The sequence below is a fragment of the Solanum verrucosum genome, unplaced genomic scaffold (genome assembly GCF_900185275.1).
Source record: "Solanum verrucosum unplaced genomic scaffold, falcon-dt-bn FXZP01000036.1, whole genome shotgun sequence".
Lineage (NCBI taxonomy): Eukaryota > Viridiplantae > Streptophyta > Magnoliopsida > Solanales > Solanaceae > Solanum > Solanum verrucosum.
Window position 1 is genome coordinate 1,461,491 of NW_026020253.1, and position 25,113 is coordinate 1,486,603.

At 40.3% G+C, this 25,113-nt stretch overlaps 1 protein-coding gene across 1 annotated transcript; it reads right to left on the reverse strand.

Moving 5' to 3' along the window:
* Positions 1-23,109: 23,109 nt before the first annotated feature.
* Positions 23,110-23,965, reverse strand: LOC125833118 (uncharacterized). The gene is made up of 4 exons (XM_049512262.1): positions 23,826-23,965; positions 23,536-23,707; positions 23,351-23,469; positions 23,110-23,296 (listed from the first exon to the last, which is right to left on the reverse strand). Exons 1-4 carry the CDS (start codon positions 23,963-23,965, stop codon positions 23,110-23,112), a joined length of 618 nt encoding a protein of 205 aa, XP_049368219.1.
* Between the last annotated feature and the right edge of the window lie 1,148 nt (positions 23,966-25,113).

A 25,113-nucleotide genomic window follows, 5' to 3' on the forward strand; every position in this document is an offset into this window, starting at 1 on the left:
AATCTAACTCGAAACAACTCTTAACAATTGCTAAAATGTGTCAAGAAACCCATCAATCACATGTAAGTTTAAGAATGAAAACAATTCAAGAACACAACTTAAGAACATCAAATTCCAACTCTTTTAGAATGAAAATCACTGAATTAAATATGCTTGGCACGTGGGTGAACTAACTCGACGCTATGTGATCTCGCATACCTTGTAGGGATCACCCCCGACGAATTCCACAAGCCAAACTTTAACGATCTTGAACGTTCTTGCTTCTTCTTCTCCTTTCTCCTTAGTCCTAGTGTGAAAACCCCACCCAAATTCTAAAACTGACTAAAATCTGATTTGACCCATATTAAACTCCTAAAAATGGATTAAAATAATAGGGTAATGAAAAGACTAAAATATCCCTTAAAATTCCGGATTGGACATTTCATTAATCCAACAACCCAACTTTCAAATGGCATAACTCCCTCATCTGAGCTCGAAAACACTCAAACTTGACGGCGTTGGAAAAATTATTCCAAGAGCTTTCTAACCATATCTGAAACTACACCTAAATCCTCCTGAGCTAGGAGTTATGGTCTTTTGAAGTTGACCAAAAACTCACTTTAATTTAAAATTTTCCAGATTTCCTTGTATTTTCCAAAAATGACTATTTCCAGATTTTTAACTTCTTTCTAGTTGTGAGATGTTACATTTTGATTCTGAAATTTCTTTTGGGCTGAAATTGCTTGTGAAAACTTACAGATTAAGAAGGGAAGGGAGGTAAAAACGGGGTTGAGATTGACTGCCTCAATTAAAATTCAAAATTCACAAACTAAAAAGAACACTAATTTTGATTAATCTTTTAAGATTATTGAAACCCAAGGACAATAGGAAATTTTCTTTCGATTTTGATAGAAATTTGGGTTATTTGTGCAGAATTTTTTTGCTTATATACTATTTTTTTCCCGTTTCATCATTCCCTTTGTTTGCTTATGCCTCTTCTTTCATGGCCCTGTTATTTTCTGAGGTATTATGATCTTTAAAACACTTTGCAAGATTTGCTTGCTTAAAAGAGTTATCCTTCATGCTTATTTATTTAGACCTTATCAATAACTCTAAAAAGAAGTCACATTTTTCTCTTAAATTACAATGATGCCCTAAGGTGAAATGTCATTGGGTATTGTGGGGCCATTAAACTTTCCAAACTGACACATTGACATAACACTTGTCAATTGTGCTCTAATTTCCCCATATATTTTCCATTTTCATTTTAATTTGGTGAAAGACAATTATTGTTTTAAAAATATTAATACTTTAAAGTGTGCAAATTACCCTACTTTAATTAAATTCATATATATTTTCAGTTGAATTTGAAGAAGGATTATCAAAAGTGAGAGTGGAGATAAATTATAATTAAATAATTTATTGAAGTAATATGTATATTAGTTAATCATAATTAAATAATAAAATTTTATTTATAAACACACGACATATACCCTTTCTTCCTTTTAACTTTACTGATTGACCATTTTTCCTTTTTATTTGTTTTTAATATTATTCTATTATTAAATAATTATATAAAGTACTAATAATTTAGAAAAAAATAGTAAACAAAAATATTTTTATTTAAAATTTTAAATTTTAAAATATAATTATTAAAATTATTTTGTAATATGTTTTTGGTAAAATAAATAAATAAGAACATTGATGACTTTTGAAAAAAATGAATAATCTTTCGCTAATATATAAATAGTAATACTCTATATGTGTATAAAATGTCGCTTTAAGTATCCAATGGTATAATATTTTCATGGGTATAATAATTTATTATTTGACAATCATCATCTATTCATGGATCGAGAGCGTACTCAACTTCTAGTATGCAACACTATAAGTATAAGATTAATAATCACTTAGGATGTGTTTGTTAAGATTAAAAATATTGTTTTTAGGAATGATTTCTAGGAAAATAAATATGTTTCTTACTTATATTCTTGTTTTTGATAGGTTAGCAAAAATTATTATCCTAAAAACATTTTTATATAATTTAGACAAATATTATAAGATGTGAAGGTAGAGGGTAGGGATGTGTGTGGTGGAGGGGATGAAGATGGGGGGGGGGGGGGAGCTCCATATTATGGGGTAAAGATGAGGTGTGGTTGAAAACTGAGGAAGACATTATCAATGTAGAATATCATGTGTAACTTTTTTTTTCATACGTCTATTATAGAAATCATTTTCTCATTTTAAAAGGAAAAAATATATTTTCTAGATATATTGCAAATATTAAAACTGATCAAATATATAAAAATTAAATTTTTACATAACGAACACACCCTTAGATCCATCAAATTTTATTTCTCCAATTTCACGTAAAAATAAACTTAACAAAAAAAAAGAAATAATACTTAATAATATTGGACTCGTGCTGGCACAAGCTATTGCTTTCTAGTATTATAAAGAAAAGAAAGTTTATACAAATTATATATCATAAGATTTATAAATTATCACTTATATTTATGTTTTACTTTATAAATTTTCAACATAACATTGGTATATTTACCTGGACATTTAAAGAAAGAATGAAGTGTGATCTTCTGACAAATATACATCATGGTGATGTCACGACCCAGACCATCGTGATTGGCACCCACAATAACCTTCCGGTGGGAGAACCATTACTACAACCCGACTAAGTAATTTAACAAAAAACTAAGCATTTAAAGATACGGAAGCAGGTTTAAATGACTAAATAAATATGGAGTTCCCATAAACTTCGAAGGTCCAACAAACAACTATCGCGAAAATTTAACCCCTAGAACTGAAAGTCATTGTACCAAAACTCTGTTAACCAACAAGTCTAAGAAAAGGGGTGCAACCCCGACACTCACATAAGCAAAAGTCTAACTAAACAGTCTAAGTCCGAAAAGAATGGACAAAACAAGAAAGGATCCACGACAGCCTGAAAGAACTAGCTCACCCTCAAATTTGATCTTCGATCGATGATTCCCTAGCTGAGGTCTATCAGTAGCCGCCTGAAGATTCCCTATACTCAACAAAGAACGAGCAAGTGCAATATTAGTACACAAACCACAGTGTAATGGTAGGATCACGCAGCTACTCTAGTAAATGAAACATAGGCAAGCAATTACAACATAATAAACACACATATACATAATACATAAATCAATTATCATTTCAGGAGCAGCATACCCAATATCAATGACAAGTAGACATGAATGTAATAATCACAGTGGCCCTCTCATGGAACCCACACCAAAACTGTTAGTGTGTCGGAACGTGATGAGTTTTGAATTTGGACTCATTTAGGACTTTATTTAGATAGATTTAGTATCCTCAAATGCTTAATTTGTGCCATAAACTGATGATAAATCCTCGATTTTCAAGTACATGGATTGAGGAACAAAGCAAGGACACTAACATGCAAGAAGGAACAAAATAAACTAAAGAAATGAAGAAAGGCAAGCCTGGTGATTGCCAAGGGCATTTGGCGAATTGCCGAGTGGCTATTTGACCGCCTAACGTTCCAGTGTGCCAAGCCCTGAAGGAAAGAACCAAGTCGACGATGAAAAGAAGGAGTCGGTGGATCGCCGAGTAGTTCCGCGAAGCCAAGATAGATCTCCCAAAGTTATAGACCTTGAAGATGCTGAATGATAAGGAGAAAAGGTGATGGAAGGGGTCAAAGGGAGGCTCACCGAGTGGTTCGGCGAGCCCGACTTACGTCGCCGAATTTTCCTTCGTAGCTTATTTTTTTGGCGACTATAAATTAAATTTTGAACATTTACCTTAGTAGCTTTTTGGCATCTTTTGATATCTATCTTCCATTGAAACATTTTTGAGAAGTTTTCTCTGAAGTTTTTCTTAGTTTTGAAGAACCTCAGAGATTCAATTTGGAGATTTTGGTAGTGGATTTCAGATTTTCTTCAAATTGAGCATTGTAAAGACTAAATTTCTCTTACCTAGTTGATGGCTAATCGATTCGGTAATGATTTTTACCTTTTTATGATGTTAGGCTAAAACCCCAATTCTTGGAGTGTGATCATGTGATTATGGGTTGAATTAGTTTATGGGTATTGTTAATTACTAGTTTAAATGCTGTTTAAAAGTGAGTTCAATCATTAATTGAGGTTTAATTTATGAATTGTAATTGCAAATGCAGTTCTACTTTTGTGTTCTTGGCTTGTTCGAGAGAGAGGTTTTAGAACTAAGATTATTGATTGATGATTTGTGGGTGTTGGGTTGAGTGGGGTTTAGCTCGAGAGAGTGAATCCTAAACCCAATCCTACCCATCTAGTTCGAAAAAGTGGATGAATTAAGGTGTGGGGTGTTCTTCATTGTCGTGCTTGCTGATGTTCGAAAGAAATCACATGATTCGGGGTAGTTGTTCGAGAGAAAGCTACCTCCTTTATAGTCTAGCCTACTAATTGATTTTCAACTGTTTACTAGTAGTTTCAATTACCCATATATATATATTTGCCTATAATCGATCACATCCCGAGAATCTAACTCCCTATTGTTATTTCAAATCGTTTGTGACTGTTTGTAGTTGATAATTACAACCAAATCCCCCATTTGATATTCGTGTCACCCCTTTAATTTGATATGCCTTTTTCTGATAATCTTTATTCCTATGGCTGATTAGACCACATTCATACTTCTTAATTGAATTGTGAACACGTACCGCTTCCTGTGGGATTCGATCCCAAGTCAGTTAGTTAGGTTTTATACTGATTTACAATCATTGACCCTTAGAATTGGAAGAAGTGTGGTTGAAACGTTAAATCAAAATGGCGCCGCTGCCGGGGAGTGGTGTTGTTTGAAATTCTTTTGGTGAAGTTGAATTTTGTTCTTTTTAGCCATAAATGAATCTACTTACTTTACTCTTGGATTTGTGTTGCTTGTGTTAAAATAGAGGGGGAAATGAGCATCGACGGAAGTAATGGTAGCCAAGTGGGCCACCAAGATGACATTGGGAACCTCAACGATGTCAATGACCCGAATCTAGTAAGTGGTGTTGGTGCCATTCATTTGCCTCTAGCTGAAGGAAACATTGTTTTCCACATTACAAGCACTATGCTTCAGCTCCTACAACTGAAGGGTTTGTTTGGTGGGCTGGCTCATGAGGATCCCCATGAGCACATCAGGAATTTTGTTGATGTTTGTAGACCGTTCTCCTTTAAGAACATATATCAAGAATCGTTCCGGCTGAGGTTGTTCCCATTTTCTCTAATGGGAGAGCATGCAAGTGGTTGGCTGAGTTGCCAAGAGATTCTATCACTTCATGGGGTGAGCTTATTACTGCATTCCAAGTGCGATTTTCCCTCCTTCGAGACTTGGCTAAGGTTTAAAAAGATGGTGCTGCAATGGCCAACTCATAGATTGCTCGATAATGTACTATTGCAATACTTCTACCGAAGCCTCGATTCGGTGAACATGGGAGTGGATGATCAACTTTCTTCGGGAGGTTTAATGCAACAGCCGTATGCGATAGCATTCCAACTCCTCAATTGCATGACCAAGATTAACCAGGCATGGTACACCCGCGAAGATCAAGTCTCTCCTCTTACTTATAAATTGATGAAGGACCAGATTGAAAAAGATCAAGAGAGAGACCAAAACATGGCAAAGATGATGACCCAAATGGACATCTTGGCCAAGAATGTCATGGGTGTTGGTACAAGAAACAATAATGTTGTCGGTGTTGGTGGTGTAAACCCCGATGAGGCCAAATTCGAAGCGTTGTACAATGAGGAAGTGAACTTCCTATCCAACCAAGGAGGAAGTTATCGTGCAAACTACCCTAGGCCGGGTGGTAACCAAGGTTGGAATAGAGATGAGGGTTGGAGAGACCGTGACAGAGAGTGGCGTGATCGTAATGACTCTTGGAAGGAAAGAGAAGGGGAGAAAGATAGATATGTGCCTCCCCATGAGCTTCAAAAGCCCAAAGATTCTGAGGGTGGCGGTACGAAGGTCATGCTCTCACGCATTCTTAATAAGGTTGAGGGGTCCGATAAAGTTTTGAAGGAAATGAAAGAAGATGTATCGATTCTCAACCAGACGATGATTCTGTCTCTATCAAGCAGTTGGAGACCCAAATGGGTCAGATTTCGTCTCATCTAAAACCAAGACAATAAGGGGTGTTGCCTAGTGATACTATGGCAAACCCATAGAATGAAACTTGAATAAGTATTTGCATCATGCCACGACGTTAACTAAGGCACTTCTTGGGAGGCAACCCAAGTTTTTAATGCTTTAAGTTTGATTTTTAATAATGGTGTTGATTTTGCAGGTTGAAAAGTGGAACGTGTTTGAGAAATGCAGGTTGGCGAGCCAAGAGTCTAGTTGGTGACTCGTCGAAGAGGTCGGCGAACCCCACATGGATCACTGTTAGACCCACAAATTTCAGAGGTGGAAGTCTGTAAAACTCGACGGGTCAATGGCTGAATCGGCGACTCGCCAAACAGGTCAGCGAGTCCAATTTTGTCCACCGTTTGGACCCCCAAGTTAACTGGAGGTCCTGTAAAACTCAGTGAGGTAAGTTACCACTCGGAGTATCGCTGAGTGGTTTGGCGTGGTCGACTAATATCGCCGAAAGGGCCGCGAACAGAAAGGTTTTAAAAAGCCAAACGGTTTTAAATTTTCAAAAATCTTTCACATTCTCTTATTTCTAGCCTCGTACACTCTCACCCATACTCTAGACTTCCTATATTTCCATTTTTAGTCATTTTTTGTTATTTATCTTGTGCTCAGATTTGGATTACAATGTCGCCTAGCATATGAAATTATTTATTCGGCTTGAAGGTTGGTTTTTCGCATCGCTGAGCAGTTCTGCGAAGCAGTACTATATCGCCTAATGACCCAGAGCACGATGATGCTGAAGGATGGTGCAAGACGGCAAAGAACTACACCAAAGGGCGAATCACCGAGTTGGTCGGCGATTTCGACTAATGTCGCCGAATGATCTGTTGCAACACAGATTTTTGAAAACTATAAATACTCATTGAGAGTTATAGCTTAGTACCAAATTTTATTATCATAATATTTTCAGTGTGAAACAATTAATATAATTTTAGTACTTTTTCTCTGAGTTTGAGAGGGTTTTGAAACTTGAAGAAGAGGAGGGTTTCATCTCCAAGGATTTGGACTTGGGTCTCTCAGATTCTTCATTCTTGGCCTGTAACAAGACTTAGTTCTTCATAGCCATTTGAATGCAAGTTCATTTAGGTATAAATTTCTATCTCTTGATGTGTGGCTAAAAACCCTATTCTTGGGGTGTGATTTAGCAAATATGTGTTGAGATTATTGTTGGGTTTTGCTTGCTGATAGATTAGATGTATTTTAATGGTGATTTCACCTAGTGGTTGTGGTTTAACTTAATGGTTTGGTAGTTGCAAATACAAAATCACCCATGTATTTTTGGCTTGCTCGAGAGAGAGGTCGTGAAACCAAGACCGCTAGATTGATGGCCTAAGGAGTGGGTCGACATAAGGTTCAACCCGAGAGGGTGAGCCCTAGTCCCATATCCTAACACTCAGCTCGAGAGAGTGAGTGGGGTAAGGCGTAGGCTAGCCTTCATGCGGCAAATGGGTGTTCGAGAGAAAACTATTTGAAACGGGGTAAGTTGCCTGAGAGGGAACTTATTTCCATCTAAAGCTTAGCCTAGTCACTATTATCTTGCAAATTTCCTATCGAAAGCATTTACCCAACGATTTAAATCAATATATATTGTGGTCACACCCAAAGAATCCCCTCTCATTCATAGATTACTCTGTCATTTTTACTGTTTTAGCTATACTTGTGACAAAACCCCCATTTGATATTTGACACTTTTGTGTCACCCCCCTTTAATTTACAATGTTTTTAGTTGTTAATGTCTTTAGCTAAAACTAGTTAGAAATAATTTTATTTTTCTATTAATTCTCAAAACGACTCCCCTGGGACTCGACCCCAACCTTTGGTTGGGTTATTATACTATTGCACGATCGTAGACACTTGCATCGGAAGTTGTATCATCGATTACGCAAACATTAAAATGGCGCCGCTGCCGGCGAGTGGTGTTATTTGAGAATTTTTAGTTAAGTTGAATTTTGTTCTTGTTAGTTATAGTGATACTTACTTAATTTTAAGTTTTGTCTAGCTTGTTTGTGTGTTGAGACAGGATCATGAGTATACATGATGGAGATGGTGAACCAATGGAGCACCTTCTAGTAGATGTGCTAAGGTTCAGAAATAGCGTCCTGACCTTCAAGAATCTAGAAGCAGAACCTTTTCATGAGTCGTGGCTGAGTTTTAAAACTCTATTGATACAATACCCTACTCATGATATCCCCGATCTAGTTCTACTAGACTGTTTCTATAGGGGTCTAAATCCCAAAAACAGAGGATTAATCTATCAACTTATCCCAGGTGGCCTTGGGAGATACTCCTATGAAACCACAGCCACAATCCTTGACCTCGTGGCTAAAACTAACAAGGATATTGAAAAGGACCATCAATTGAACATTTTGCGATGGATGACTTGACCAAAATGTCGAGGAACTGGAGGTGATGTCCAAGGAGAAGAGCAAATACATACCACTTACCGAGTAGGGAATACCTGTGGACATTGAAAATAAGCATATCAAGGACATGCTATTAACCATCCTCCATAAGCTAAATGAGCAAGATAGAGTGCTAGAGAAGATTAGAGAAAATGTAGAAATGCTAAATCAGATGAGCGGTTCTCACTCTAGATCTATCCAGCTAATTGAAACTCTCTTGGGTCATGTAATGCCTCATCTCCATTAAGCGCAAAGCAGGGGTTTGCCAAATGATGTTTTGGCTAACCCCAAAATTGAAGTTTAGATGTTAACCCGCGTCGTGCCACGACGTTAACTAAGGAGTTGTTTGGGAGGCAATCCAAAACCATTTATTGCTTTCTTTTTCTTTGATAAAATAATGGTGTGTTGATTGTGCAGATGGAGGTGTGGAGAGTGAACGAAAAATGTAGATTGGCGAGTAATAAATCCAGTCGGTGAGTCGCCAAAGGGGTCGGTAAATCCGATCTTATTCGTTGTTTGACTCTAGACATTATCAATACTAGAGTCTGTAAAACTCGGCGAGCTTTGGAAATTATTGGCGAATCGCTGACATCACGATGGAAATTGCCGTTTGGACCCCCCGTAAACTAGAGGTTCAGTAAATTTCGGCGGAGAAACAAAACAGTCGGTGTGTCGCCGAGTGAGTAGGCGAACTTGACTAATGTCAACGAGTGGGCAAGAACTGGACAGTTTTTACAAGCCTAAGGTTTAAAAGTTTCAACTTCATTCAGTTTCCCTCACTTTTTATCTGTTCAAAACCCACACCTGCACTCTAGTTTTATATTTCTTGCACTTCTAGAGTATCTTGGTTCATTGATTTGTGCTCGGAGTCGGATTTCTTTGCTGCTTTGCATTTCAGTCTTACCGTTTATCAACATCAAATGTTGGTTGCTTGAAACTCGAAATTATTTTACAGAATTTGTACTCATTTGAAATATCTGTATCTTGTTCTTATGCATGCCTATAATGATCTCTAAATATGGCCCAATTTGTTTATAAGTGTCGAGACCCCGTCTATTTGTGCTTTTAGCAGAAGTATATTTTGTGGGATTGTGCTTGGATGTTATGGATCTGAGCTAAATCTCACTAGTGCATGGGCTGACTTTTTTTGGGGGTTAGGGGGTTGAATTCGAGAAGGTGGGTTGAGAATAGGCGCGTTAGGCTGACTAGCAAGCTAGGTCTAGCCCGCCGAACTACTCGGCAGTTCGCCAAATGCTCTCATCTCACTTCAATTTCTTGTAAAAGTTGATGTTCAAAGCTGTAACTTTCGGTGAGAAGTCTGAGGTCTCTAGAAGTACTCGGCGACTCGCCGAAAGTATCCTTGATCGCCCTTTTCTGCCCCCTTTGATTTTGCATGCATTTCAACTTTTGACTGACTCACCATACCTTTTGAGAAATCTCTTAGATTCTTCTTGAGGATTTACAGATATGGCGAAGCCAAAAGCTGTTGAGAGAATTGTACCAGCCTAAGACTGATAGGAAGACGATGAATAAGGAGGCCACTACATCCAAAGGCAAGGCTACTACACCGCCCACGTCTGGTGGGAAGAAAGATAAGGGAAAGGGAAAAAGAGCCAGGGAAGTCTATGCATCCTCTGGTCGGATACCTATTTCAAAAATTCCAAGAAGCCATAAAGAACCCTCATGGGCTCAGGAGTTCTATTCCGCTGTACATGCCTATTGGGAAAATTTGCAGGAAGTCACTCCTAATGGACCTAACAGGGTCGATGCATCAGAAATAACCCCGATTCTTGATGCCCAAACCTTGAGCATGACCCTGAGCATTGATGCCCAGACAGATGGAGCGACTATTTAGACAGGATCCCGTCTCTACCTCCCTCTCTGTCTTTCTTTATCTTGCCTTTCAAATTCTGTGTTAATTGCATTTGAGGACAAATTGCTTTTATTTGTGGTGGGGTGAGGCTCACCTTTTGTGTGCTACTTGTGATTCGTATTTTGAATATATTTGGGTTGTTCTGCTTTAAAATTGTGTTTTATCTGCTTTCTGTGGATGTTTAAGCTTATGGCTCCTTTAATTTTAAATTGTAAAATGATTTTAACCCTTTCAAAAAAATTTCAGTTTTTAAAATTTTTTGCCACCTCTCGTGTGTTGAAATTGGCTGTTCTTTTGCAAAATTTAAGTCTCAGTCCCGATCAATACTGATGACTTGAATAGAGCTATCAATCGAACGAACATGAATGCACGACTACGACGAGACCAAATGAAGTTGCATAGACAATATGTGAACTCTTTGCATCTCGTTTGTGATTAGCCATTTATCGAATTGATTCTCTTGTAATGACCGTTGCACACTAGCGAAAATGTATAGTCTTGTTTGACTTAAGTGTCGATGCCTTGTGTGATTAGCTTACTTTGAACCATGTATGAAAAAACCCAGAATTTGCCCCGTTAGTCTGATTGATTTAGAAAGGTGTGCTCTTGAAATGATCTTAGGCAACTTTAAAGAGTGTGAGCCAAATTTGACATATACCTCTTTTGTGGCCTACCTGTGTGCATGTGAAACTCTTTTGAACACCCCTTGAGCCTTACCTTTCTTTGGAAGAACCTTGATGAACCCTAGACCTTACTTGACCCACTACCTATAATCCTCTGGATTTGTGGTTTAGCGAATAGCCAACTTAGGCCAAAAGCCTAAGTTGGGGGTATGGTGAAAAGGAAAAGGAGTAGTCAAGAAGTGCAAGAAACGTATCCCTTAACCCATGGTATTGCAAGACAAAATGGAAACCCTTCAAAAAATAAATAAATTGTGGAATAAAAAGTGCAAAAGGAATTGGGTTTCCAAGCAATACACAGAGAGTGAATAAAATGATGATTTAGAAGCACTAGAAGAAAAAGGGATAAGGGAAAGGAAAAAGTCGTTTTGAGAACACCACATCTCACGAGGATGAAGAAGTCACTGAGCCTAAATAACCATACCTTTGCACTCAGCCCCATTTCAAGCCTTGAAAAGACCTTTTTTGATCTTGAGTAAGCCAAATTGAAAGTAGATTGGAAAATAAGGGCAAACCTATGGGTGAAAACATACATTGTGTTCCTCTTTTTGAGTGTGAGCGTTGCATCTGATTCCTGATCTTGAATTGATTAACCTCTTTGTGTGAATATGAAATCATTCTTTACGTGAGGGCATTTAGATACTTTTTGTTAAGTTTGAACTTGCACAAGTAGCAAGTATTGCGAGCATGAGAATCTTTGGTAATGGTGTCTCACAACTTGAATCTTTGAGTACACAATTGATCTTTGCCTGAGTAACTTGAGTCTTGTTGGGTACATTCATGATTGAGTCTTGTGTAGCACTGTTTGAGACACCCTTTGTGATTAGCTGAACTCGAGTTTGCTTGAGACAAGCAAACGTTTAAGTTTGGGGTGTTGATGAGTCCACAAATTGGACTACTTTAGGGATATATTTTAATAGAAATTGTGTCATCAAATGCTTATTTTATCTCAATATCTGATGAAAACCCTTAAGTTTCAGGTATTCGAAGATTGAAGGAAAACATGGACACTACTTCGCAAAAAGGAATGAAAAGGCTGAAAAGAACGAGAAAATGAAGGCCTGAGCATCGCCGAGTCCACTTGGTGAATCGCCAAAGGGTCTCCTCCGCCTTTTGTACCAGTGTGCTGAGCCTAAAGGAAAAGATCAAGTCAGTGGAACAAGGGAGCAGTTGGCGCATCGCCGAGCAGTTCCGTGAAGCAGTACTATATCGCCCAATGACCCAGAGCACGACGATGCTGAAGAATGGTGCAAGACGGCGAGGAACTACACCAAAGGATGAATCACCGAGTTGATCGGCGATTCCGACAAATGTCGACGAATGATCCGTCGCAGCACAAATTTTTGAAAACTATAAATAGTCGTTGAGAGTTATAGCTAAGTATCAGATTTTAGTATCATAATATTTTCAGGTGAAACAATTAATATAATTTTAGTACTTTTTCTCTGAGTTTGAGATGGTTTTGAAACTTGAAGAAGAAGAGGGTTTCATCTCTAAGGATTTGGACTTGGGTCTCTCGGATTCTTCATTCTTGGCCTGTAACAAGACTTAATTTTGCATACTCATTTGAATGCAAGCTCATTTAGGTATAAATTTTTATCTCTTGATGTGTGGCTAAAAAACCCCATTCTTGGGGTGTGATTTAGCAAATATGTGTTGAGATTATTGTTGGGTTTTGGTTGCTGATAGGTTAGATGTATTTTAATGGTGATTTCACATAGTGGTTGTGGTTTAATTTAATGGGTTTGTAGTTGCAAATACAAAACCACCCATGTGATTTCGGCTTGCTCGAGAGAGAGGTCGTGAAACCAAAACCGCTAGACTGATGGCCTAAGAAGTGGGTCGACATGAGGTTCAGCCCGAAAGGGTGAGCCCTAGTCCCATATCCTAAAACTCATCTCGAGAGAGTGAGTGCGGTAAGGCATAGACTAGCCTTTATGCGGCAAATGGGTGTCCGAGAGGAACTTATTTGAAACGGGGTAAGTTGCCTGAGAGGGAACTTATTTCCATCTAAAGCTTAGCCTAGTCACCATTATCTTGCAAATTTCCTATTGAAAACATGTACCCAACGATTTAAATCAATATATATTGCGGTCACACCCCAAGAATCCCCTCTCACTCATAGATTTCTCTATCATTTTTACTGTTTTAGCTAATCTTGTGACAAAACCCCCATTTGATATTTGACACTTTTGTGTCACCCCCCTTTAATTTACAATGTTTTTTGTCGTTAATGTCTTTAGCTACGACTAGTTCGAACTAATTTTATTTTTCTATTAATTCTCGAAACAACTCCCTTGGGACTCGACCTTAACCCTTGGTTGGGTTATTATACTATTGCACGATCGTAGACACTTGCATCAAAAGTTGTGTCATTGATTATGCAAACATCAGAAGTTGAACTCAAATGCTTTTGGTAATTTTGTGATGATGTGTGTTGGGCCTGTGTTCGAATCGTATTTGATGTGTTGGTTTGCTTATTTTAGTTTTGAAATTGCGCCTATTTGCTTAAAATGTTCATTTCCCAAGTTTTGTGTGTTACAATTGATCTTAAATTATTGGGTTGCGGTTAATTTATGTTGGGTCTAGTTTGGTAAAGTCTGAGTAACCCCCATTTGAGCTAAATGACGTACTTTGCCCAATGATGGAGCATTTAACGTCATTCCTTAGGGAATCAGTCGTCAAATTGTTAATTTTGGCCAAACCGAGGAAAGTCTGAGTACCCTGGAGGCATGGGTCGATTGGGTATGGTCTTGATTGCATAAGTGTGTAGTTTGATTTTGATTTCGGAGGCTTCGGGATTGAATTTGGGAAACAGGGTTGAAATTTGGCACTTTGGTCATTTGGCGAGCTGGGTCGAGCTCGCCGAATGGTTCGGCGGTTTGCCAACGTCCTCCTTTATTGCCTTTAATTTTTCAATTTGTCTTAGTTTGGAGTTTGTAAATTTTGGCGAGAAGCCTGAACTCGCTGAGTTTACTCGGCGACTCACCGAATGTTTCCTTTGATCACCCTTTCTGCTCCCCGAACCCCTAAAACAAACTGTTAATTTCAACGGGCTAGTCTGAGCTCACCGAGTGATGTCTGCGATTCGCCGAAGGACCCTGCACATCGTCGGCCTACCATTTTTCTGGAAATTTTTACAAGTCAATCTTTTCGGCGAGCCCGATCTGGCTTGCCAAAGTGACTCGGCAACTCACCGATCGGTTCGGTGAGTCTTTCTGCAATCTGAATTGTGCAGTTTTTCTTGGGTATTTTCTAACTCAGATCAATGTGTTTAGTAGATATGGATAGGACCAACTGGGACCGCCCCACAAACGAGCACGAGGCATCGTAATCAATGAAAGAGCAACTGCTTCTTCTTAAAATGGCAAGAAAGCACCTTCGAAGGGAGGCAACGACAAGGGCAATGTGCCAGTAGCCGAGAGACCGGAGCACAACTTCGGCAGTGATGGGGATTCTTTCCATTCTCAAGCTTCATTCTCCGAGCCTGAGGATGATGATACGCTCAAATTACACCTCCCTAAAGAAGTATAAGCGATTGTTATCAAGTAAAGAACCCAACTTGTAGGTCGGGGTCGATCCCACGAGGAATATGGTAAAGAACCCAACTTGTAGCGACGTACTAAGACTCTAAATGACACTTGAATAGAAGCAAGCATTCAAGCACAAGCATTCAAATGGCTCTCTATCCCGTTTCTCTTTTCGATTGCAAATCTTTTCTCTTAGACTCAACAAGATAACTTATGCGGATCAAAATATGACAAAGATCGACCAATCAACACACAACATACATTGTTTTGCTATCACCAAGGCACCAACTTTGCGACAATGTAACTAGTGCACTTACTTCAAACGAAATCCTTTTTTCACACAATGAATATGATTTTGAGTACAAGGATTCATTCAACACTCGCGCTCAGAAGTAATTTAAAGTACAATTAGTGCTCAATACCATAGGCTTGCCCTTATTTTCACTACTTAGACTCTCCAAACTAGTTGCTAGTATCACTATAGGACTTTTCTTAGCTTGTAACGTAGGCTCGGGGTCAGGTGTGGTACATTTAGGTACTTTTTAGTGACTTTCTGCCCTTCCTTGACATTACATTGGCTATTTACCTCTTCCTTGACCTATTTTTGGCAACTCTTCATCTAACTTTCTTTCCCTTCACTCTTTTCAACCAAGGATACGACTTTTGACTTTTTGACTCTTATTTCTTATTTTCTTCTTTTTCTTTTACTTTCTTTTCTTGTATTTATTTCACACTTTTCTTTTGCTTCTTTTGCACAAAGTCACATCCTCTTTCATACTTTTTCCTCTTTTCAACACGAAACTTTTTTCATACCCTTTTTTCATTTGGTTTCCTTTTTCATAGCCACCCTCAACTTATGAATTTTGCATTAGTTGAGGTGCACAATGTACGATGTCGGAACAGGGCCAAGATTAAGGTAACTTTTGGGCTTAGCCACCCTCAACTTAGGCTTTTTGCCTAATTCGAGGTGCACATGTCCAAGGAACGACCGTGGCCAAGACAATGTTTTTAAGGGAAGGTGAGTTAGGTGAATCAAAAGAATTGGTCAATTTTAGGCTCAAATATTTGGATCAAAAAGGACTAATGCTATCATTTGGTTAGATCATTTTAGGCTTAAGTGGACTGATTTGAACAATGGCCTATGATCACTTCCTAACTTCTAGCCTAGATTATCCTAGCAGGACCAACGGGGCAAGTTCTAGATTGGCACAAAACTGTTTGAACAATTCAACCATTCTCACACACTGTTGGCACATAGTTTCATTATCAGATTATCAGATTATCAGATTACCCAGTTCAAGTTTTTAGTTTAAGTCATGAGCTCAAGTTGGTTCTTTATCATGTCATACTCAGAGCCAACACATTCAACTCATTCTATCCTACAAATTTTAGCACATATCACAAATTTTGGACGTGTATCATTTTTCATTTTTAATTATGCCATCATGCTTCATTCTTTCTCATGCTTCTACACATACAATCCTAACACATTCCAGTTCAACAGAAATTAAAACAATCCCTTGGGGAAAAAGAACACAGGCAATAAAACCCCTAGAGAGGATTATGAGTTGGGTTAATCAGACTTCACCTTATCACTCACAATCCGTTTACCCCACCCCCAAAAAGTAGAGTGCAATTTTCCCCAATGCATAAAAAGTAAAGAGTAAAGGATTGGGTGAAGCTAACCTGTGGCGCATAGCGCCGAAAACTCATCAACAAGCGGGTGGGTCTGGTTTTCCGCAGCCCCCTGGAACAATACTTGGGTCACCCTCAGTAGTACCCACATCATCTATCACAACACCCTCAGTAGTGCTATCAATCTCTCTAACCGCACCAAGTGGTGCTCACATCATCTCCTACAATATCTGTAGCCTCAGTAGTGGGCCTAGAATTCAAGGCTCCAAGAATACTCTCACGAGCCCTCTGCTGGTGCAACTCCTCATCTACTATGGAAGATTTCCTAGCCTGCTCATTCTGCTGGCACTCCCGCTTCTTTTCTCGAGCCTCCTCAGTAGTGTCAGAAATGCGACTGGAGTGAGGCCTCTTCCCACGAGCACGGGTGGGCTAGGGCTGTGCTATGTCCTCGCTGAATAAAACACCAAGCACTGCATCATTAACTAATACAATAGGTGCAGACTCTGGCTCATCTATGGGTGGGGCAACGATGGTAGCAAGGTCGGCTCGAAGACTGTCTGACTCGATCCGGAAAGAGGACAAATTTGTAGCAGGGGCTAGCTGCTCGAGGACTCTCAACTCGAAGGCATCCAGGCGCTTATGAACATCCTGGACCTTCTAGTCCATCAAGATCTCTATCATCCGCTCCATCCTAGCCTCGGATTCTGCAATAAACCATTGCATCCATGGCTTCACATGATGCAGTAGCGTGGCCATCTGTGCCTCTAATTTTTGAACACGTGCAAGGGGTACGACAATAGATCCCAATGAAGTGGTGGCTCTGGATGAGTTAGGGTCCCGACTGGCAGCCTGAGATGGGGAGCCAAGGGTATCATCAGTGTTGGTTGGAGGGGTAGGGTCATCACCCTGCATCTGCTCCACATCAACTACTTAATCTTCTCCTAGTGGCGGCACCTCAATCTGCCGGCCACGTCGTGGGGTAGCTACATTGGCTGCATCTTGAATATGGCCGATGTCAAGGGTCCCGGTCGCCTCTACCAATTTATCACAATGCTAGATAGACACCCCAACATCCCTGCATAACTGAAAGATCATACACGGGAAGGGTAGAGTAGTGGTAGTCCTGAATGCCCTCTCATGGATCTCTGCCAACAGCATGCGGGCAAATTCGATCTTGAACCCAGCTACCAAAGCTACAACCATCACCGTTCTATCCTAATTGAGTGCATTATCGGCCTTAGTGGGCGATACCTTGTTCTGCACCAAGAGCTAAAAGAACTTGGCCACCAATTGAGGGTAGCCTTCCGATACCCAAGCGCGGTGTGTTGACCCACTACTCATGCTCTCGATCCATAGCTATGTGCCTAGCCAGCCAAAGTAATACAACCTTCCTTTGCTCTGCATTCCACTGGAATGCTCCACTCCTCACAATGTCCCATCGGTAGTCAAATTCTGTTGTGTTTAGTTCCCAAGTGGTTCCCCGACCGTAGATGAATCGACTGATAGTAACCTGAGATATGTCCACCTGAAAACCCCAGACCATAGTGGAAGTGAGTGGGGCCTGGGCTGTGGGCTTGGCCCATTTGTGGATAGACCCTCGAAGTGTGGCAACATAAGAGGCATATAACTCCCTCATAATCTCCTCACTGTAAGTCCCGAGGTTCTGAGTTATCTAATCGCATTTGTGTTTCTGGAAGAGCCGGCGGATGTTGGGTATGATGTGTAGACTCCCCGTGAGAACTCTGCGCTCCTCTGTGATAAGTCAGGCCATTTTATCTTTGTTGTTTAACATCTTGGCATCCCTGTAGATTTGCCATTGACCTTCAACGCACCATCTATTTGGCTCCTCAGTAACTGGAGAAGGGTCAATGTTAGGTGCAACTGGATATTCCCTGAACTAGGAGCCTCATCAGATGAGGCAGCCCTATCATGTGAGCTGGAGCCAGTGGCGGAGCCAGAAGCAAAGGTGTACTCAGAACTAGAAGCAAACCCAGCCGGTGATCCGATCAGTGTATCCTCCTCATCAGACTGGGAGGCAGTGACTACGTTGGGAACCACCTGCTTGGATTGATTTCGAGTAGCCGGGGTGCTGTGGGTGATGTCCTTCTAGTGGGGGGGGACATATTCAGGGTCTTTCTCAACATCCGTATCCTCGTCGATTAGCCGACGAGTTGGTGCCATTGATTTGGATCTACCCTTGACGGCTATAGCTTTCTTTGGGGCCATGGTACCTGTGGAGGAAGAATTAGTACTAATACAACCTAAAGACACACTCGAATTTTTTTTAGAACAAAGAACAGACCAAATAAAAAACTAAAAAAAAATGTTAGACAGTGGCTTCAGTGGCCACCTACGGTGGGTATCTATGGTCCGTAGGTTAACCTACGGTCCGTGGATCCCCTCCGTAGGTCAGAAGTCCCAAAAAGGTTGGGCTCTGACGGGAACCATGGATGTGTAGAACGGTCTGTAGATTGAACTACGGACCGTAGTGCACCTTCGTGGTTCCACACTTAGTGGAATTGCTTTGTGCCACAGACCACAGACCTGATCTATGGTCCGTAGACGGGGTATCGTAGATCAGGTCTGTGCCAGGTATCAGACATGCTTCTATTCGAAACCAAATTTTTACAAATTAAAACAATTGACCTTAGTCTAATCATGCATTTCAACACAATATATGATAGTTTGTCATCCCTAGGGGGTTTCCGATTAGTCATTTTTCACATGTATTGAATACAAAGGTAGGAACCCTAAATCAAAACTTTCATTTAAACCACATTTTCACGAAGTTATTTACTTACTGAAGATACACAATCACTATTTATCGTTCCATGGGTGTTTCTGACGCAGAATTCATGTGGGACACTTACAATTTCACACCCAAGGTCAAGATCCACTTCCTGACTTTCTATAACAACAATGAACCGGGATTCAAAGTAGAGGGACGCCGATTACCTAACAAGCAAAGGAAGTGGGTGATGGTGTGATTACTTTAGACTTCCAACAACTCCTTACTCGCATTTTTAACCAAACCTGGACATCAAAACCTTTGGGAAATGGGGACTGAAGGAATTTGGGGGAGAGGAGAGTGAATTGGGAATATGGGGAAAGAAAGTGGACTGATGAATGTGATATTATGGTGATATGGAGGGATTTTAGGAGAGAGGGAGTGACAAAAATGGTTTTGGGTGAATTTTGGAAGTGGGGGGAATGTTTAAACAATGGGGGTTTTATTTAAAAGACGTCCGGGTCGGGTTAGACAAAATTAAGGTTTGGATCCACGAGACCTCATCGACGGACCGTGGGTCGACCTACAGACCATATATAGGGTCTGTAGGTCATTTTTACACTTAGAAAATTTAGAAATCTTACCTAGGATCTACAAACACCATTCATGGTCCGTGGAACGAACCATGGGCCGTAGATGGGGTCCGTAGACCAGTGCAACAGACATTTTTCTGCAGATTTTTGCTTTGCGCCCCTGCACATGTAACAACTATTAGGCCTTTATTTTAACATTTTTTGGACACTCTTTAGACACGGACCCTATGCTGTATCTAGCCAACACTAAAACAGAAATAAAGCACCTATCTAATGGAATACATAAATACAACTAAACAAAGAAAACTACTAAACAGAAAAGAAAAACCTATAGCTGGCAAGATTGTACATCTTGGGTTTCCTCCCAGCAGCGCTTGATTTAACGTCGCAGCATGACGCATGCCTCTTGATTAGTCAGACTTCATCAAGCTAATAGGCCTCAACAACTTCTTGCACACTTTCCGAGTTTCCCAGATAGATCTTAATCCTTTGCCCGTTTACCTTGAACCTTGTTCCCTCATTGTTTTCAAGCTCCACCGCTCCATGTGGAAGCACTTGCGTGACTAAGAATGTCCCGGTCAACTTGGACTTGAGCTTGCCCGGAAACAAGCGCAACCTAGAGTTGAATAGAAGCACAAGATCACCCACAACAAATTCTCGCTTTTCAATCCTTTGATCATGATACTTCTTCATCTTCTCCTTGTACAAGGCTGGACTTTCATAAGCTCTTAGGCGAAATTCATCAAGCACATTCAAATCACTCATTCTCTGATTCGATGCGGCGCCCCAATCCAAATTTAGCTTCATTAGTGCCCACATAGCCTTATGCTCTAACTCTACTGACAAATGGCAAGACTTCCCATATACAAGTTGGTAGGGGGACATACCTGTGGGAGTTTTGAATGCGGTGCGATAGGCCCATAGACCATCATCAAGCTTCCTTGACCAATCCGTTCTATTAGCATTCACAGTCTTTGCCAGAATCTGCTTGATCTCTCTGTTGGATACTTCAACTTTCCCACTAGACTACGGATGGTAAGGAGTGCCTACATTGTGGCAGACGCCATATTTATCAAGTAACGCCTTGAACAACTTATTACAAAAGTGGGAAACTCTGTTGCTGATAATCGCCTAGGTGTACCAAATCTGGAGAAGATATTCTTTTTTAAGAAAGCCGTGACACTTTTAGCTTCATAGTTGGGAAGCGCAGTTGCTTCCACCTACTTTGATACATAATCAACCACAACAAGAATATACTTGTGAACTCACAAATGGATCTATAAAATCAATGCCCCATACATCAAACAACTCTATCACTAATATAGGGTTCATAGGAAGCTCTTGTCTCTTTGAAATTCTTTCTTCTCTTTGGCACCGGTCACAAGACTTGGCGAAATCATGAGCATCTTAGTGGATGATAGGCCAGTAATACCCATACTGCAAAATTTTATGTGCAGTCTGAATACCACTATGATGCCCACCAACAGACGATGCATGGCACACCTCTAGTATACTTAACATCTCAACCTTGGGCACACAACGATGAATAATCCCATCAGCACAACTACGATACAAGTAAGGCTCATCCCAAAAAAACTTCTTCACATCATACATAAACTTTTTCCTTTGGTAAAAAGACAAATCCGATGGCACCAGATCACTTGCCAAATAGTTAGCAAAGTCTGCGAACCAAGGAATTAGATCATGAGAAGTAGCCAATACCTATTCATCTAGAAAAGCATCATTAATTTCAGCCCTATCACCAAGCTTGAGCGTAGCTTCTTCCTCCAATCTAGACAAGTGATTGGCAACCTGATTTTCTGTCCCTTTTCTATCTTTCACCACAAATTCAAACTTTTGCAGCAACAACACCCATCTAATCAACCTCGGTTTTGCATCCTTTTTAGCCATCAAATACCTCAATGCAGAATGGTCAGTATGCACTATGACCTTAGTACCAATCAAGTAGGATCGAAATTTCTCGAATGCGAAAACCACCGCAAGAAGCTCAAGTTCAGTCACTGTATAGTTCTTTTGAGCCACATTTAGAGCTTTGCTAGCATAGTAAATAAGATGAAGAATTTTCTCAAGCCTCTGTCCCAATACCACACCAAGTGCCACTCCACTCGCATCACACATTACCTGAAACGGTTGTCCCCAATTCGGTGAAATAATGATAGGTGCAGTAACTAACTTCTCCTTCAACTCTCTAAATGCTCTCAGACAAGCATCATCAAAATCAAACTTATACTCCTTTTCGAGCAGTTTGCACAATGAATGTGCAATTTTGGAGAAATCCTTGATGAACCTCCTATAGAAACCTGCATTCCCAAGAAAACTTCTAACACCTTTATCAGAGATAGGTGGTGGAAGCTTTTCTATTACCTCAACTTTCGCTCTATCAACTCAATACCCTTCTCAGAAATTCGATGACCCAGAACTATCCCTTCTTTCACCATGAAGTGGAGCTTCTCCCAATTGAGCACAAGATTGCACTCTTTACATCTTTTAAGCACCTCGGCCAAATAGTCCAGATAACGATCAAAAGAGTCACCTACCACAGAGAAATCATCCATAAATACCTCAATAGTGTCCTGCACCATATTAGAAAATATCGACATCATGCATCGCTGGAAGGTCGATTGAGCATTACACAACCCAAATGTCATCTATTTGAAGGCGAAAGTCCCATAAGGAGAAGTGAATGTGGTCTTCTCTTGGTCTTCCGAAGCTATAGAAATCTGATTGTAGCCCGAATAACAATTAGCATTTAATTTCCGGTAGTCCATGCAGACTCTCCATCCAATCACGGGCCACATCGAAACAAGCTCGTTTCTCTCATTAGGAACCACAATAATTCCACCTTTCTTGGGTACACACTGAATAGGGCACACCCAACTATTATCTGCAATGATAAATAGCTCCAGCATCCAACCACTTGATGATTTCCTTCTTAACTATCTCTTGCATAGGCGGATTAAGTCTTTTCTGGTGCTCAATACTAGGCTTGTTATCTGGCATGAGTTGAATTTTATGAGAACAAATACCAGGAGGAATCCCAATAATGTCCACAATAGTCCACCTAATAGCTCGCTTGAATCTCTTCAACACGGAGACCAATTCCTCAACTTGTGCCACATTTAAATCTGCCGCCACGATGACCGGTAAAGTACCATCTCTCCCCAATAATACATACCTCAAATGTGATGGTAGAGCCTTAAGCTCCAATTTTAGAGCCTCTTCAACAGACGATCTAGCAGGTGGGGAGTCACAATTCTTCATGTCTAACTCCAATCTCTTTGGTTTGAACAAAATTCAAATCTATCAAGTGTGGCGACCAATTCATCGTAGACTTCAATACCATCACTCTCAAAGTTCATCATTACCGCTGCTAGTGCATCAACACCCAACCTCTCTTCAATAGACAATTCAGAACCACTCTCTACACTATGCGTCACCATAGATACCGATTTGACCTCATTACTCTACTTCATGGACCTAGAGATATTGAAAGTTACCTCTTCATTGTTCAATCAAAACTTTATCTGTCCTTTCTCCATATCAACCAAGGTGCGCCCAATGGCTAGGAATGGTCTCCCAAGGATAATAGGAACCTCAAACTCAACATCACAATCAAGTATCACAAAATCCGCCGGAATGATAAAAGACTCCACTTTCACTAGTACATCTTGGAGCACACCAATGAGCTTCTTCACAGTTCTATCGGCCATAAGCAGTCACATCGCAGTCAGTTTTGGATCCCCTAAACCTAACTTCTTGTAAATAGCCAATGTCATCAGATTGATACTAGCACCCAAATCGCACAACGCCTTTGCAAAATGTAGCAATCCAATGGTACAAGGAATAGTGAAAGCCCCAAGATCCTCCTTCTTCTGCACAAGGGACCTTGTAGCAATACCACTACAATGTTGCAACTTATCATCTTCTTCAAAACTCACAGCCCGCTTTTTAGTTACAAAGTCCTTCATAAACTTCGCATACCCAGTAATTTGTTCCAAAGCTTCTATCAATGGCACATTGATGGAAAGTTGCTTTAACATACTAATAAACCTGCGGTATTTTCCTTCTTCAATCTTCTTCACTAACCTTTGTGGGAAATGAGGTGGAGGTCTAGGCATGGGAACAACTTTCTGAGTTATCTATGCTTCCTTCTCTGTTGCATTCTCGGGTTTCTTCATTTACCTCAATCACATCATCATGTTTACTAACCTAAACTTCAACCCCAGACAGTATCGGTGGATCAATGGTCTGCTTACCCCCTCGAGTGGTGACTGCCATACAGTGCCCATCAGTTTTTGGATTTTGGATGGTATTGTTAGGAAGTGTGCCAGGTTGACGTAGGTTTAGTGTAGCAGACAACTGAGTCATCTATAGTTCATGATGCTTGATCGACACTACATGGGCATCAACTTTTTGACCAATACCAGACAATTCATTTCGCATCTCCTTCACATTTTCATCAGTCGCATCAAACCTCTTCATCATCTTCTGCATCATATCCTTAATACGTGACATATTACATGCAGCTTCCTTATTAACAGATTCCCAATTTTGAGAAGGGACATAAGGCCCAACCCGATCATTTCTGTTGCCATAGATGTTCCGATTGTAGTTGTTGTCGCGATTGTAGTTCCCATCCCAAACATATTGACCCTCTCGATTGTGGTTGCCATAGTTCCGACCTTGGTTTCCTTGACCTTGGTGCCAATTATCCGTATTGGAACCTTGGGCGTTGGCTCGGAAACCCACCGTCTGATCATTCACCGCATAAGTATCCTCCTCATAGTAACTTTCCTCAACCGGTGGTGGATTTCTAGTCAAATAATTTATAGCATTTACCTTTTCAGTATCTCCCATGCTTCAACACCAACCCCAGTTCGGTCCTCATCTGAGCCATCTCCTCACGAATATATTCGGCAGATTGGTTAGTTGTAGCTTGGACTGTAAACATGTTTCTCCCAGTATCTAACTTTCTAGTGCTCCACGCTTTATTGTTGCGGGAAATCTTCTCTAGTTTCTCCGCAATCTGCTCAAAAGTGCACTCACCATATGAACCTCCAGCGATAGTATCAAGCACTGCCTTACTATTATCATCCTGACCTCGGTAGAAGTATTCCTTCAGCGATTCATCATCAATACAGTGATTCGGGATACCTCTTATGAAAGAAGTGAACTTGTCCCAAGAACTACTTGCAGACTCTCCAGGTAGTGCTACAAAGTTGTTGAATTTATCTTTGTAGTTCAACTTCTTTGACACGAGAAAGTATCTAGCTAGGAACACCTCAATCAATTGGCTTATAAGGGAGCTCAGTAAACCACACAGCAGCATCGCCGGTCAATGATAAAAGAAATACTCTCAATCAAATGACATCCATGTCCAAGTCTGATCGACCCACACAACTTTTGCAGACACTCCTCAACTTGGCTATGTGCGCATGCAGATTTTCCAATGCCAACCCAGAGAACAAACCCCTCGCTGTAAGCATCTACATCAAGTTGCTAGTCACCACAAAAGT

Coding starts and splice junctions, on each gene's coding strand:
- LOC125833118 (XM_049512262.1), bottom strand. CDS start 23,965: ATGACTCAGTTGTCTGCTACACTAAACCTACGTCAACCTGGCACACTT. Junction 23,708..23,825: donor ACCATTGATCCACCGATACT/GTCTGGGGTTGA, acceptor TCCCATGCCTAG/ACCTCCACCTCATTTCCCAC. Junction 23,297..23,350: donor ACATTGGCTATTTACAAGAA/GTTAGGTTTAGG, acceptor TATGGCCGATAG/AACTGTGAAGAAGCTCATTG.